This window comes from Botrytis sinoallii (assembly GCF_014898435.1).
Source record: "Botrytis sinoallii strain Bc 23 chromosome Unknown BSIN_014, whole genome shotgun sequence".
Lineage (NCBI taxonomy): Eukaryota > Fungi > Ascomycota > Leotiomycetes > Helotiales > Sclerotiniaceae > Botrytis > Botrytis sinoallii.
This window is the reverse complement of record NW_024066041.1, coordinates 435,120-450,099: the sequence shown is the minus strand read 5'-3', so window position 1 is coordinate 450,099 and position 14,980 is coordinate 435,120. Positions and strand designations below refer to the sequence as shown.

Genomic DNA, 14,980 nt, shown 5'->3' with positions numbered 1-14,980 from the left:
AATTTCCCTGCAGCGGCGGCCGCGCCACCACGTCACAGCTTAATAACTTCCGAGCTTTGAATCTCTCATCCCACCACCTCGCAAGCTTGTGCTACTTTAACCACCTCGTCGCAGAACACAGCCCACCGCACAGAACTTCAATATAATAACGGAAACTCTTTACAAATTAAGTACAGCTACTAGGACACTTTTCATACCGGCAAAATGTCTGCAAAGATCGATAAGATCATTGCACGTTTGCAAGAAAAGTAAGAATCCACAACTCCTTCCTTCCTCTTACCCAATTTCCTTCTCCCCTCCCACCTCACCTCACCTCATCCAAACTCATGCCGCATTTCTTACTAACCACCCCGCAGAACCGCAGAAGGCACCTACTACGAAGCGCACCAACAAACCCGCGTCGTCGCCTCTCGCTACATCAAATCCCAAAACTACCCCGCCGCAGCCGACATTCTCTATTCCGTTTCGCTCTCCCTGCTGCTAGCCGCACAAGGCGGTTCCGGGGGCGATCTCGCCCTCTTCCTCCTCGAAGTCTACAGCACTTCATCCCTAACCTGCGACTCCTCATCCAAAGGCCGTCTCTTCACCCTCCTGCGTGCGTTTTCCCCCGAGGAACCAAGTCGCAAGCGCTTCATCACCGAAACCATCGCGTGGAGTTGCAAAACCTCTGCGTATCCCGCCGGTGACCCGGAGTTGCATCATGTGATAGGAAGCTTGCTTGCAGAGGAGGGAGAAGTATATGATGCGGAACGACATTTGATACTCGGCACGAAGGATTCCGCGGAGGTGCTGGCGAAGATGGAATATGAATGGTATCTTGAGGATGATAGTCATACAGCGGCGCTGTATGCGAGTCGAGCTGTGTTGCCCTATCTACTGGTGGGGAATGTGCGGGATGCGCGCAAGAGTTTGGGGATTTTCACGACCCGTTTGCGAGAGGCGAATGCGGGGTTGACGGTGCAGGAATTAGGGGGCGCGAATGAGGATATTAAGATTTATCCTTCGATTCCTTTATTGAATTTTCTGGGGCTGTTGTTGGTAGCGGTGCAGAAGGGGAATTCGCTGGATTTCAAACAGTTGATGAAGAAGTATGCGGGACAGATGAAGGAAGCTGGGGAGATGTGGGAGGAGGCGTTGACGAGCGTGGGAGAAATGTATTTTGGTATTCAGAGACCGAGACAGGGAAATCCATTGTTAGATATGATGGGGAGTATGTTTGGGGGTGGGATGGGGGGTGGAGCACAGCAACCGCAGGCTAGGAGGATTGGACAGTCGGGGGGTGCACCAGTCGCCGAGGGCCTTGATTAAAACTGAAGGTTTGCGTTGAATGGGGGAATAATGGATGATTGATGGTCTCAGACTACAGTTGTTCAATTCCAGAGAAGGAAAAAAGATAGATACCAATACCAATACTCCGTAAAACTACCGCAATCTGTAGGATCAGCCCTGGGTATTCCAATTTCCGTTCCATGCAACCATCCAATCTTTACGCCATGTTAAACAAAGTTGTCTATACCCCAAGTATTCACAGTGTGCCAGTCCGGCAGTATCCTGCATGACATATCCAATACAAGTCGCTCCTATGCTCTTATTTGCAAATTTGTATCGCATATCTGTTACGAGCACGAATTCTGCAGAATTTAACTACGCTTATCGAACAACCCCTTCGTTTTCCGCTTCAAACATCCAATTATCATCTGATAGGGCAGCTGTCTTCGCGCGTAGACTATTCCGTACTGCTTCTAATAATTCTAGATATCTGGTTAGTATCATCCTTGCGCAAGTTCTAATGCCGGCTTGATGTATGAATTTGGTGGGACCCAGTGTACAAAGAAGTACATATTAGGCAAGAATCGTACTAACCAGCGGGTTCACTTGGCGCACGATTGCGATCGCGTTGATGATGTTTTATCGAATCATTGAGGCGTTGTCTTTCTCCTATTACAGAGGTTGCATTAGTATTTCTCTCCATATAGAAACATTTCCCTCTCCTCCTTGCATTTTCTTCCCCCAGGCCCTCAAAGGAAAATAAGAGGGAAAGAACTCACTCTCCTCCTCTCCCTCCACCCCAGCCATATCCTCATCATCAGCTCCAAACGACAAATCCCCTCCCGGATCGATTCCCCCTCCTAACATCATACTCCCAATATCAAAATCGCCATTTTTGTCCCGCATTACTATATCCGTCGTGCCATCGAATGACAAGGTACTATTATTCCGACTCCCATTTCTTTCATGTCCATTATGCGGGAAAGAATGGAAATTGGCATCGCGATCGTTGGAGTGGGAAGAATGAGAAGGGAATGTGGATGCGTGGTCCAGACGAAGAGTTTCGGCAGATGTACTAGTTGAGGAAGTGGTTGGACGACGGGGGAGAGATGGGATGGGGTGCGAGGGCGCGGGGTTGGTGGGTGTGGTGTGAGAGTAGGAGTGGGAAGGGGTGGTGGAGGATGCGGTGTGAGAGGTGCGGAGGTGGGAGGGAAAGAGATTACGTCGGACGGAGGGGCGGATGGGAGCATTGGCGCTGGTGGGATTGCGGCGTTCGGGCATGGTGGATGATGTGAATGGGTTCGTAGGTCTATAAATCGTCTGTAGGTTTGGAGGTTTGGAGGAAGACGTGATTTGTTTTCGGATGCGGATTTGGTTGTGAAAGATTAGAGAGAACTAATTGAAGGGATGACGATGACAAAGGTACAGGATGTATATAAATATTTAGAAGAGTATGGCTATGGATGCTGGTATTGTACTGTAATAACCAAATTTCCCAGGAACCATTTGTCGCATATGATAACTCTCATATGTAAACATTGGAATTGTTGTAAGGCTGTAATGTAAATATTGCATTAGCGGGGAACGAGCATGAACAGGGATCATCTAGGCAAATCAGACGAAACCATCTCATCTACTCCACAGAGCTACCTAGGGACACTTTTTGGCCTTGCCTCATTGCCTTGTCTCAAGCGGATTTAATGTCTAGACTTGCGAGACTTGTTCTCTTCAAGCCAGCACCTGACAACCTACCCAGTATTTATTTGCATCACGATTTCTGATTTCTCGTGTCTTCTTATTCGTGGAAGTTCTAATATTCATAGGTCATCTAAATTCCTATTAGAACATTATCGATCTCACTTCATCATGAATACTAATAATCAAACACATCCTCAAGTCCATGTATTCAATACTCTCCCCCTAAATCAATTTGAGAGAACCCGTGATGCTGGCAATACTGCAATTTCCAGACCACAGGTATATTATTCCTCATCAACCACCAATTCTCTTTTTCCGGACTAACAAACAGAACAGGAAATTGCCCATTTTTCCTATGATGATAATCACGAGTTTCATTTAGATGATTCCTCGATTCGCTGGTATTATCCGCCTGATATAGGGACGGATTTGAATCGCGGATTTGAAACATTCCGTAAACATGATGATTCTAAGGATGAGCATCTGGAATCGTTATTGAGAGCGTTGATGGAGAAAGAGAAAACGACAAATCTTAAGACTGAGGCGGATATTATTACTTGGAGGGGAATGATGACCAAAGTTCGTCTATATTTAGGAGAAAGAAGCAAGGAAAACGCTAATGAGAATGGGTGCAGATTATTGCGAGTTTGTTTGACTCTAGAGATGGGTTCCAGATGAATGCCACGTGTTTTGAGGTGAGTTGGGTAATGGGTATGGGGTTTCAGATTTTCGGGACTAATCGAGGTGAAGGGGACAATGTATGCTTGATGTTGAATTATTGTCATGTGGGCATCAAGCTGACTTGTATAGCTTTGTCGAGGAAGATCATCAATATAAAGTCATGACCAGAGCTAGACAAGATGCACGACAGCGACCTCAACCAGGAAGACCTTCAGGAGATGCGATGAGTTATTGGGGTAAGTCTGAGGTATCTTAAATGAATATTCGTGTCTTTCATTAACCGTAGATAGGATATAAGTTCGAAACTTTATGCCTTATGCCTACTCCGTGGCCAGAAACGTCTCGAGATTATATCGAGAATCGAGATACTGAGATTGTCAATAATCATGCCCAGTATTGTTCCATTGTAAAAACCAAAATTGGAAGTAATGCTTTGGTTATTGGTGGAGAAGTTGACGGAAGTATGTTTACAGCTTCTGGTCTGATGATTTGTATCTAACACGGGTCCAGTATACAAGGGATCAAAGTCTGAGGATGGAAAGTCTACGGAATGGCTTGAGTTAAAAACAAGCGTGACTCCTAGGCATAGAGGAGATGAGCAAAATTTTGAGAGAAAGCTTCTGAAATTCTGGCTCCAATCATTTTTGCTTGGAGTTCCTCACATCATAGTCGGAAAACGAAGTCCTGATGGAATTCTTCAAAGCGTCGAAAGAATAAATACCGCCCAAATACCTGGAATGGTAAAGAGAGGGGGAAATAATTCATGGGATGGAGATATGTGCATCAACTTCGCGAATCAGATCCTTCAATGTAAGTTAGAACCATTGCTCACCCTCGTTGTGGCTAACAAAGACAGTCCTGAAAGCAACTATTATCGGTGATGGTGTGTGGAAGATTCGAAGGAGAGAAAAGGCCATGGCCATTGAGGTATTCAAGGTAGAAGAGAAGGGACATGGTGGCATACTATCTGATGAATTTGTCGAATGGCGAAATACACTTGGTCAACAAACGGTCCTCAACTCTCATGCCGAGAACAACACCGTGCAGATGAACGGTCTGAATGTCACTGCGGGAGATGCACCTCAAGCCGCTCTGGCTGATATACCTATGAGTTGATGAGTTAACAGGTTGATGCAGCAGTGAATAATCACCTAGCAGCAAGCAATAGCTCCGACTTCGGATACGCCCCAGATGCATTAAAAGCTCGGACACGGCACACTCAACAGAATGGAAGAAAGCGAAGATCAGAACCTTGGAAGAGAAAGGTAAAGACAATCTTTTTCTACGGACACTGAGACACGGCTTGCATTTTTCTGACATGTTCTGACACCATCGTGCGCCTCCCTCGATACCCGAAAGTAGTTCTGTTGGGATGGCATGATGTTCATCCCCGGACTTCCCCTCAAAAAATACAAACCTAGGGAATCCGGTGAAGAATGTAAAGGTACAATTAGATTTTGATTGGATAATTGAGTATATATGTACTTGAGTATGTAATATTGAATAAAAAAGAAATCAGAAAAAGAAAAGGAAAAGGACATTTGATATCAAAAGATTCTCATGTCGTTCCTTCCTCAACCTTCCGATATGGCTTAAACTGAGGTTTTGGGTTGATGAGCGAGAAGGGAAAGTGACATAAAAATCGACTTTTCTGTCCCGTATATACACGGTTGACCCACTCAATTCACGTCTTATTGCCCAAAATCTCAATTTCCTACGATACATACGTTTTCTGCCAATTTTTGTTGAAGATTCGACTTTTTTCCTATAACCCACCCAATCCATCCATTTCTCATCCTATCAAAGATATCCTCCAGGAAAAGGAAAACTCCAATCATTTCTTATACTCTGTCATAAATCTGGAACCCAATTTACCTAGGTAAAACGGACAAAATGTACCGAGGCCTACGATTTTCCAGGGTTCAGACTCTGAGCCATAGCCATACCCGTGGAACAAGGCTATGCTCCTTCCCCATGATTATGAATCGATCCCAATCGACAGCTTCCGGAGCGGCTACAAAACCAGAGAGTGAAGAAGTGAGCGATTTGGAAGAGATTGCGAAGCGTCACTTGAATACGAAGATACCTAGATCCTATAAATCATTTGTTGATTCTCCTGCGTCGAATACGAATACTGCGACGTTAACGTTGGATAAGAGATCTGCGCGGGAAAATATTGTCAATATGAATAAATTCGATCATCCGTGAGTCACGATTTCTTTCTCCTTTTTTGGGTTTTGTTTTTGTTTTTTGAAGGGAATTGGGTGGGAATGGTTGGATTCGAGTTGTTTTGATGATGGTTCCTAGGTAGGACAATGTTGAAGAAATATACTAATAATGAAATTCGTATAGTATATATCCCGATACCTCACATTCAATAGAGATGAGAAGAAAGAATAAAACATTAGGTCTTGTTCCTCCTAATGTGGAAAGTCATAAGCTTCAGACGACAAGATGTGAGTACTTCTGAGGATGTCTTTTTTATATGGAGGGTATGTTGATTTGATACAAGGTCTTCAACAATTAAACGCCAAGAAGACTCCTATTGAAAAATATATGTATCTCAGTAATTTGAGAAATAATAATGTGCATTTGTTTTATCGATTGGTGCAGGAGAATTTGACGGTACGTTTTATTTTGATGTTTTGGGGGTACGGGGGTGAGGGAATGGGGCATTGGGGGGGAGTGGTGAGGTACAAGTGAAATGATTGGAACCGGCGTTGACAGTTATGTGTAGGATATCACGCCCCTGATATACACACCGACGGTAGGAGAAGCATGTTTGAGATGGTCAGAGATTTATCGACAACCTGAAGGTATTCCATATTCTCCCAAACTCCAATATCAAAACTGACATTGATAGGTTTATATCTCTCCTATCATGATCGAGGAAATCTAGAAGAAGTCCTCGGTAATTGGCGTCATTCAGAAGTTGAGATGACGGTTGTTACTGATGGTTCTCGCATTCTTGGTTTGGGTGATTTGGGTGTCAATGGTATGGGTATTCCAGTTGGTAAATTGGCATTATATACTGGGTGTGCCGGTATTCATCCTTCCAAGACCTTACCGATTACCCTGGATCTTGGTACCAACAATGAGAAGTTTCTTAAAGATCCATTATATATGGGAAACCGCATGAAGAGAGTTTCTACCAAAGAGGAAGCTGAGTTTATGGAGGAGTTGATGGTGGCTTTGAACAAGATGTGGCCTGGGTATGCTTCAAATGATTTCGGCCGAAAGAATAATCGACTAATTCATGAATAGGATCATCGTTCAATTTGAGGATTTCAAAAATCCTTTCCCGTCTCTCGCAAAGTACCAAAACAAGTATCCTTGCTTCAATGATGATATTCAAGGTACTGGCGCGGTTATCTTAGCAGGTATCATTAACGCTTTACGCCGAACAGGCATTCCTGTCAAAGACCAGAGAGCTGTTTTCATGGGGGCAGGTAGTGCTGGTGTCGGTGTCGCTCAACAAATTGTGGAATTCTTCCGAAAGGAGGGATTGACGGAAGATGAGGCACGTCGTTGCTTTTGGTTTGTTGATACTAAGGTATACACTCTGCCATTCTTGCTTGGAATCAAAAGCTAATTTCTCTAGGGTCTGATCACAACCGATAGAGGTGATAAGTTGGCTGACCACAAAGTCTACTTTGCCCGTGATGATAATGAGGGAAAACAATACAAAACTCTACCAGAAGTGGTTGAATATGTTAAGCCTACAATCTTGATGGGACTATCCACTATCCGAGGAATCTTTGATGAGTCAATTGTCAGAAAAATGGCCAAATTGAATAAGAATCCGATCATCTTTCCATTGTCTAATCCTTCTAGTCAAGCTGAATGTACATTCGAGGAAGCTATGAAATGGACCGATTGTAGAGCTTTGTTTGCTAGCGGAAGTCCATTCCCAGATTATGTTCAGGATGGCAAAACATATTCTGCTGGACAAGGAAAGTAAGTATTCCCGTGTGCCGTATTGCTGTGTTTGAAATCTAATGAGATTCTAGCAATATGTATGTATTCCCTGGTATCGGACTTGGATCAATTCTATGCAAAGCCTCATGCATCAATCAAGAAATGGTACGTTCAATCTACATGTCCTTTCTTATTAATCCCAATATAACTAATCAATAATCCCACAGATCTACGCCTCAGCCGAAGCCCTCAGCACCTCCCTCACACCTTCTGAAATTTCCGCTGGTCGTCTCTATCCTGAACTTAACCGCATTCGTGAAGTAAGCGTCATTGTTGCTCGTCAAGTAATCCGCGCAGCGCAACAATATAACTTCGATCGTGAGCCTGCTATTCGTGGTATGAATGATGAGCAACTCGATGAGTGGATTGTAGGAAGAATGTATGATCCAACATTAGCTATCCAGACCTCAGGCTTGAAATCGACTGTAGGGCAAAAGAAGTCGACGCCTAAATCATTGCTTTAGTTTGCTCCATGATAGCTAAAAAGATAAATGAGGGCTTTGTCGTAACTAATTTTGTGGCAGCGGTTACAGGCCAGGAGGCTTGGTCTTGGTGGGGTTGGTGCAGATGGGTTCCTAGGTGGGGGATGCTGGAACAGGGAGTTTTTAGGGATATGGAGAGGAGTGACAGAAGAGATATGGGAAGGGTTGATAGGAAGGAGAAGAGGGTGTCAATGCGAAGGCGGTTATAGATTGGTTGATTGATTGATTGATTGCATAATGGCATGGCGTAGCTAAGCGATGGTTTTGCATTTCTTTCGTTTTCTTTGGCTATAATGGGTCACTGGAACTCCTATTTTAAAGGGTTGATGGTAAATCAATAATGGATGGATGGCTCTGATGGAGGAAAAAGAGAAGAGTAAAGAAACTCGACTTAATGGATAGATGAGAAGATAAAATAGATAGATTGAAAGAAAAGGTTTGCCTCCAGTATCGCAAAATGAGAATGAAATCAACATACACTGATCAGTAATAATCCTACAAACAAATTAATGAAAAGGTTCGAATGGATGAAAATACTCAAGTGTCATTTGTCCATAATCTGTTTGGAAGCTTCCACGTCTTTATTGGAGGAGGGGTAATCACGTGTGTAGCGGGTCAACATCGGTAGAAATAGTTTTGTTGCATATCTGAAAAATTGTTCACTTTTGTAATTTCCATCTCGCATTTTAGGGACAAAATTGTTAAAATTTCCATCGACTGGGAATAAGACCACGTTCTGGACATTATTCCCGGCCGTGTCAGACAGACAAGCTCTCAGAAAAATTGGTCTTGTCTGCCATCTCCCACCGCTTTTGGGTGCCCAAACGAGAACCTCAAAAAATCACAAGTTGGATTCTTCTCGTACACGTTTCTTTGATATTGCAGATTATACTGGCTTGTAGAGCTCAAAACCGTCAAGATGGTTAACATTACGGAAAAGATCAAGGAGTGAGTTTTCTGGTGTTGGGAATGGAGTTGTGGGGTGAGATGAGATGTGGATGAAGAATACTAATGCTGTGGAAGGATTGAGGATGAGATGAGGAGGACGCAGAGTAAGTTGAATGAATCTGGAGGGTTCGGGGGGCATACGTGATGATTGGAGGGGTGGAGAGTATCTTGTGAATGTGTGCTAATTGTGAGAATAGAAAATAAGGCGACTGGTATGTACCATTTGGAAGAACTGGTAGCACGTGATCATAACTGATATGATCTGCTTTTAGAATATCATCTTGGACTTCTCAAAGGGTTTGTTTGTTCTCTTTCTTTTCGGCTTTTCCCGACATATGATTCTTCTTACTCACCTCGCCATCCAGAAAACTCGCTCGTTACCGCGCCCAACTTCTTGAGCCCGGTCCGGGAGCGGGAGGAGCAGGTGGTACCGGTTTCGACGTATCCAAATCCGGAGATGCGCGAATTGCCCTAGTGGGTTTCCCGTCTGTTGGAAAATCTACTTTCTTGTCCAAGATTACCAAGACGAAGTCTGTCGTGGCGGCTTATTCGTTTACAACGCTTACAGCTATTCCTGGTGTGTTGGAGTATGGTGGGGCGGAGATTCAGATTTTGGATTTGCCGGGTATTATTGAGGGGGCTGCTGAGGGAAAGGGTAGAGGAAGACAGGTCATTAGTGCGGCGAAGACGAGTGATTTGATTTTGATGGTTCTGGATGCTACGAAGAAGGCGGAACAGAGAGCGTTGTTGGAGGCGGAATTGGAGGCTGTGGGGATCAGGTTGAATAGGGAACCACCGTATGTTTATTTCCACTTCTCCGTTTATACTAAGAAATATTGCGTTATAGATTTATAGGCTAACACATCCAGAAACATCTACCTCAAACCTAAAGCCGCCGGCGGCATGAAAATCACCTTCCAAACACCACCTAAATACATCGATCAGAAGATGATCTACAACATTCTCCGGGACTACAAAATTCTCAACTGCGAGGTTCTCGTCCGAGACGAATACTGCACCGTCGACGACTTCATCGACGTAATTATGAAAGACCATCGCAAATACATCAAATGTCTATACGTGTACAACAAAATCGACAGCGTCTCCCTCGATTTCCTCGATAAACTCGCTCGGGAACCTCACACCGTCGTCATGTCTTGCGAAATGGATCTTGGCATTCGCGATGTTGTTGATCGCTGCTGGGAAGAATTGAAACTCATTCGTATCTATACAAAGAGGAAGGGAGTGGATCCGGATTTCTCAGAAGCGTTGATTGTAAGGAGTGGATCGAGGATTGAAGATGTTTGTGATCAGATTCACAGGACCCTGAAGGATACCTTTAAATATGCGTTGGTTTGGGGTGCGAGCGCGAGACATGTGCCGCAGAGAGTGGGCTTGGGTCATTTTGTGGCGGATGAGGATGTTATTAGTATTGTTAGTGCTTTTAAGGCTTAGGATTTATTGTGAGTGGAATGAATATATGAGGAAGTTGATGAACCATAGTGTTAACAGTCTTCTTCTGCTGAACTACATGTCATGCCGAGATGTCGACAGTCAACCAAATGCTAATGGTGTATGTACCATGCGATTTAGCTCAGACATGAAAGATTGGAGCACTGGCTAAGTAGCAGTGTTCACACTAGTCTATCTACTCGCTTTTAATTCCACGGTATCATATCTCTAAAATGAAAATATTGTTTGATTTTAATGTCATCTTATTTAGTACTTTCAATACCATTACCATTATCATTCTTAACACATTCATTATCCTATCCTATCACATCACATCACCACAACACATCAACCCATCACAACCTCCCTTCCTCTCAAAATCAAACTACGGAATGAAGTATAGTAAAAATTCCGGTTTATTTATTTATCCCAATGTAATTTTGAGGTTTGAATTTTCTTTCTAGTGTCTAGTATCTAGTATTTAGATTTTAGATTTTAGATTTTAGATTTTAGATTCTGGGTAGGGAGGGTATTCGTGTAGAATTTTGATATATATCTATTCTGTTTCCTGCTGTTCTCTTGATATCTGAATTTTTACTTGGGATTTGTGATTTGGGACTTGGGACTTGGGACTTGTAACTCTTGTGTATGTTTGATTTTGGATTTTGGATTTTGGATCCTGGGGGAGGGTTTGGGGTTGGGGTTGGATGGAGACTGGATTTAGGGATGAGGGATGAGGGATGTGTTGCTATTGTGGGAGTGTTATGTGTAGTGTGGGAGGGGGGTATGAGAGGTATGAGAGGTATGAGAGAGGAGATAGGAGATAGGAGATGGGTGGGATTTTTTGATTTGTGTTATTTTTGAGGGGGGAAGGAGGGGAGAGGAGAGAGGGGAGAGGGGAGAGGAGAGAGGGGAGAGGGGAGAGGAGGAGAGGAGGTCATGTTTATATGTGTTGATAAGTTATGAATTATATATTGTTTTCTGATGGTATGTAAATAAGATCAAGTATAAGATCTCAGAAATCAATATTGACATCAAACCCAAGAAACGAGAGCAAAGGAAGAACATCTCACAAAGGTAAAGTAGAATTAGCATCTGATTTAATTCATGTCTTGTAATCTATTCTACAAATATCATCATCTGAATACCGCAGAAAACAAAATAAATGGATGAATCGCCAACGGATACCCAGTAATCCCTGTAAATACATGTATAACACCCTCCCCCTATATAAATGAATAAAGCATTCCCAAATACTCCCGAAGACTGGTTAATAGTTTACAAGAGAGAGAAAAAAAAACTCTCCTCAACACCTTGAATTAGAAAACTAATTTGTAATTTATATTCTGATTTCGAGGATCTTAGCCATATTATGCCGAAGACGTAGACATTGGTATAAGTGTTGGTATTGATATTGATAATGATATTAAACACACCACTGAACTTCCAGACTCCAGACTCCAGTACCAATATCGATCTGTGATGTATTAGAATGAATAAAACAGAAAGAGTATATGACCCAAGACTAAAGTTATCAAACCTATGACTTAGAGCTTGGAACTGATGACTTGAAAAGATTGAAGAGATAACATGATCCCATCTCCGGGTACATGTTTAGGGCTACATACACATAGCCATCAAATTTGCATTCTGGTCGGAGATGAAAAATGGGGAGAGGGCAGCGCGAGGAAAGAAACTCGGATATTGATATGAGTGATAGAAGAGACGAGGAGAGCTGATGTGTACGTTGTGTCCTGAGAAGTAAACTATGTATGTGTTGTGTGGATGGAGAGGTGAGGTAGAATTTTCTGTAGTATAGACGATACGAGAATTAAGTGGTCTGAGGAGAAGACGTGTGGATATGAGTACTATACAGTATAATCGTTATGCTGTTACTGCTTGCTTCCCGTGTAGACTTGATACATCACACCGATGTTCAAAAGAACAATACATCACCAAGCATCAACATGTAACATGCAATGTAATTTTAACTATACTTTTATTCAATTTTCCTATTTAATGAATTCTTTTATAACTACCCTGCCTGCAAAAAAGAACCCCTGCAAGTATGATACAAAAGCTATGTTGCATTCGTTGCACACATAAAGAGACAGTAATATTCATTGATCAACGCCAATTCTCATCCCCACCGTAAGAAATAAGAAAACAGAGAAAAAAGAAAAGAGGAAATCTACACCGAGATCCAATCATGACAATGAGCTAAGTGAAAATTTTACTTTTCGACTTTACTCGCTATCAGAACTGCCTGCGGCGGATTTCTTTGATTCCCTCTTGGCCTTCTTCTCCTTCTTCTTGCGCTTGCGCTCAGCCTTCTCCTCGGCTGTCTCTCCATCATGTCTCTTTCTCTTTTTATCGCTCTTCTCTTCATCATCCTCGGCGGCGTTTCCATCGATTGGTGCAAGTGCTGGAGCAGCAGCGGCGGTAACTACTTCAGGTTTTGGGTGGATAGCGATAGCTCCTTCTTCAGGAGGAGCGTTGAAATCCTTGTATTCGTTGTTCCACTTGGCTGGGGTGGCTTCATTTGGTCTTCCATATTTATCGAGCTTGCCCTCAGTCTTCATCTTCTTCTTCTCGATTGCTACTGGCCCCATTCCCCATCTGCGTGGGTAGAGATCACGTTCCATAATACAACGCTTGACCTTGGCAACAACACCGTGGTCGCAAGATGAGAGTTCAACGGTGGACATTTGTGCGATACCAAGAGCAATGGCTTCTCCCTTGGTGGTCATAAGGACGACCTCCTCATGAACCTCGATATCGGCCTCTGCAAAATTGATTAGCACAGATCCTTCTTATTTAAAATCTAGAAATGTGGGAATGTATCGCATTGCTCATTCTCAAAAGTGGTTTGTTCCTCATCAACGACCCGAAGGCTATATGAGTGGTGCATGAAACTCGTGTCTAATCATTGCGGATTGGGGGAAGAATTTTTTTGACAAACATACCGTATCTCAACAATCCAGGAATCATCAGCTTGGCACCGTAACAGACAGCATTGACTGCGCTATCCTTGACAACAATTCTCTTGTAAGTAGTGAGAAGGGTCTCCAATGGTTGAATAACCTTTCTCAAGTATGCCTCGTCGCGTGCATTGTCTTGCATCCATTGAGCATCCAAAACATCATGAAGAGTGACCATATCCTTGGTTTCATCCATGGCACCACTTCGTACTCTCCTCAACTCTTGCATGTGTGCACCAACACCCAACAACAATCCAAGATGGACACAGAGGGTACGGATATATGTACCGGCTTCGCAGCTAACCCAGAAAACACCCAGATGTCTGTCATTATCGAATTCATAAAGTTTGCTCTCGTGGATTGTTCTGATACGAAGTTGACGCTTGACGGCGGAAATGAGAGGAGGACGCTGGAAGAGAGCACCAGTTAAGGTCTCCAAGGCGCGCGCAAATTGAGCTTCTCCGCCTGGAAGTTTGTCGTGTAACCTGATAACACAGACGTACTCCTTTCCTGCACCTTGTTGCGATTTCACGAGTCTTGTTGCGCGATCAATACAGACAATCAAACATCCGGTAACCTTTGGATCGAGGGTACCACTGTGACCAGTCTTCTCAACTCTAAGTTTGTACCAATTAGTTCTCGTCGCAAATTGACTGCGCATCGGTGAATGCATACCTTAACATGCGCTTAACCCAAGCTACAACTTCGTGACTGGAAGGGTTCGAGGGTTTATCGAGGTTAATGACACCAGAGCTGATGTAGGACTTGAGGTCTCTCTTCAGCGGTGTGCAGCCATTGGGAATTGGGGTAAAGTGTCCAGTGCGGACAAGTACTAAGCTATGTCAGCGATGTTCCCATTGCTCAAATATCTTCAAACATACAGTTGTTATAGTTCTTCAACAATAATGGCCAGCTGCTGGTGTCAACGGCTGGAGTTAAAGCTTCCGGCTTGATTGTGTAATCAACCTCTTGGTCTTTCTTTGTCGATACAAGCGCCATCTTGGATAAAGGTAATTGACGAATCTACAATATCCGATTTTTTGTGGTCGCTGTCGAGGTGGTTGGATATTTTTCACTTTTCCTCGAAGATTTCAAGCTCTAGAAAATTTACCGACGAGAAATTTTGGTGGAGGAAGCTAGTTCGGACAAGGTAAAGCTCCCGGAATCACGTGAGAAGAAATTGACAAATGAAATTTCAACAACTCTAGATTTTCATTGACCAATTGTAACCAATTGTTTTTTGTTTTGGCTTGAGTATGAGGGTTATCTACATAGAATCTTAATATCACCAGATAATATCAAGGAAACAACAGAGGAAAACATTTATCAATCAGATGAAAATTGATATTGTATTCTGCCTGATCTCATCCAACCTCTCTTTGTGTGACATCCTGTTAATGCCAAAAAGGTACCAAGGTATCATCAATCTCATCCTATAAAATCCTTATAACGCCCACCACCAATGCAAACTTTAACTTCCCAAATCCTTCC

The 14,980-nt window shown here is 43.2% G+C and overlaps 6 protein-coding genes across 6 annotated transcripts; 4 read left to right on the top strand and 2 right to left on the bottom strand.

The window, feature by feature from the left end:
- Window positions 1-42: 42 nt before the first annotated feature.
- EAF02_007911 (uncharacterized protein) lies at window positions 43-1,308 on the top strand (the record flags this gene model as incomplete). Its single annotated transcript, XM_038903959.1, has 2 exons — window positions 43-248; window positions 357-1,308. Exons 1-2 carry the CDS (start codon window positions 205-207, stop codon window positions 1,306-1,308), a joined length of 996 nt encoding a protein of 331 aa, XP_038756240.1. The 5' UTR covers window positions 43-204.
- Window positions 1,309-1,650: 342 nt separating this feature from the next.
- EAF02_007910 (uncharacterized protein) lies at window positions 1,651-2,550 on the bottom strand (the record flags this gene model as incomplete). The annotated part of the gene is made up of 3 exons (XM_038903958.1): window positions 1,651-1,751; window positions 1,864-1,938; window positions 2,049-2,550. The coding sequence occupies 3 exons, from the start codon at window positions 2,548-2,550 to the stop codon at window positions 1,651-1,653; spliced, it is 678 nt and encodes a 225-aa protein (XP_038756239.1).
- Window positions 2,551-3,135: 585 nt separating this feature from the next.
- EAF02_007909 (uncharacterized protein) lies at window positions 3,136-4,764 on the top strand (the record flags this gene model as incomplete). The annotated part of the gene is made up of 8 exons (XM_038903957.1): window positions 3,136-3,246; window positions 3,304-3,546; window positions 3,603-3,662; window positions 3,718-3,725; window positions 3,778-3,884; window positions 3,939-4,109; window positions 4,159-4,458; window positions 4,505-4,764. The coding sequence occupies 8 exons, from the start codon at window positions 3,136-3,138 to the stop codon at window positions 4,762-4,764; spliced, it is 1,260 nt and encodes a 419-aa protein (XP_038756238.1).
- Window positions 4,765-5,541: 777 nt separating this feature from the next.
- EAF02_007908 (uncharacterized protein) lies at window positions 5,542-8,588 on the top strand (the record flags this gene model as incomplete). The annotated part of the gene is made up of 9 exons (XM_038903956.1): window positions 5,542-5,852; window positions 6,001-6,104; window positions 6,161-6,273; window positions 6,386-6,464; window positions 6,512-6,860; window positions 6,913-7,201; window positions 7,250-7,605; window positions 7,659-7,731; window positions 7,794-8,588. 9 exons carry the CDS (start codon window positions 5,542-5,544, stop codon window positions 8,088-8,090), a joined length of 1,971 nt encoding a protein of 656 aa, XP_038756237.1. The 3' UTR covers window positions 8,091-8,588.
- A 229-nt stretch (window positions 8,589-8,817) lies between these two features.
- Window positions 8,818-10,746, top strand: EAF02_007907 (uncharacterized protein). Its single transcript, XM_038903955.1, has 6 exons — window positions 8,818-9,056; window positions 9,132-9,160; window positions 9,254-9,268; window positions 9,329-9,353; window positions 9,422-9,853; window positions 9,926-10,746. Exons 1-6 carry the CDS (start codon window positions 9,028-9,030, stop codon window positions 10,509-10,511), a joined length of 1,116 nt encoding a protein of 371 aa, XP_038756236.1. The 5' UTR covers window positions 8,818-9,027; the 3' UTR covers window positions 10,512-10,746.
- Window positions 10,747-12,492: 1,746 nt separating this feature from the next.
- EAF02_007906 (uncharacterized protein) lies at window positions 12,493-14,561 on the bottom strand. The gene is made up of 4 exons (XM_038903954.1): window positions 14,371-14,561; window positions 14,165-14,321; window positions 13,475-14,106; window positions 12,493-13,293 (listed from the first exon to the last, which is right to left on the bottom strand). Exons 1-4 carry the CDS (start codon window positions 14,486-14,488, stop codon window positions 12,755-12,757), a joined length of 1,446 nt encoding a protein of 481 aa, XP_038756235.1. The 5' UTR covers window positions 14,489-14,561; the 3' UTR covers window positions 12,493-12,754.
- Window positions 14,562-14,980: the final 419 nt, after the last annotated feature.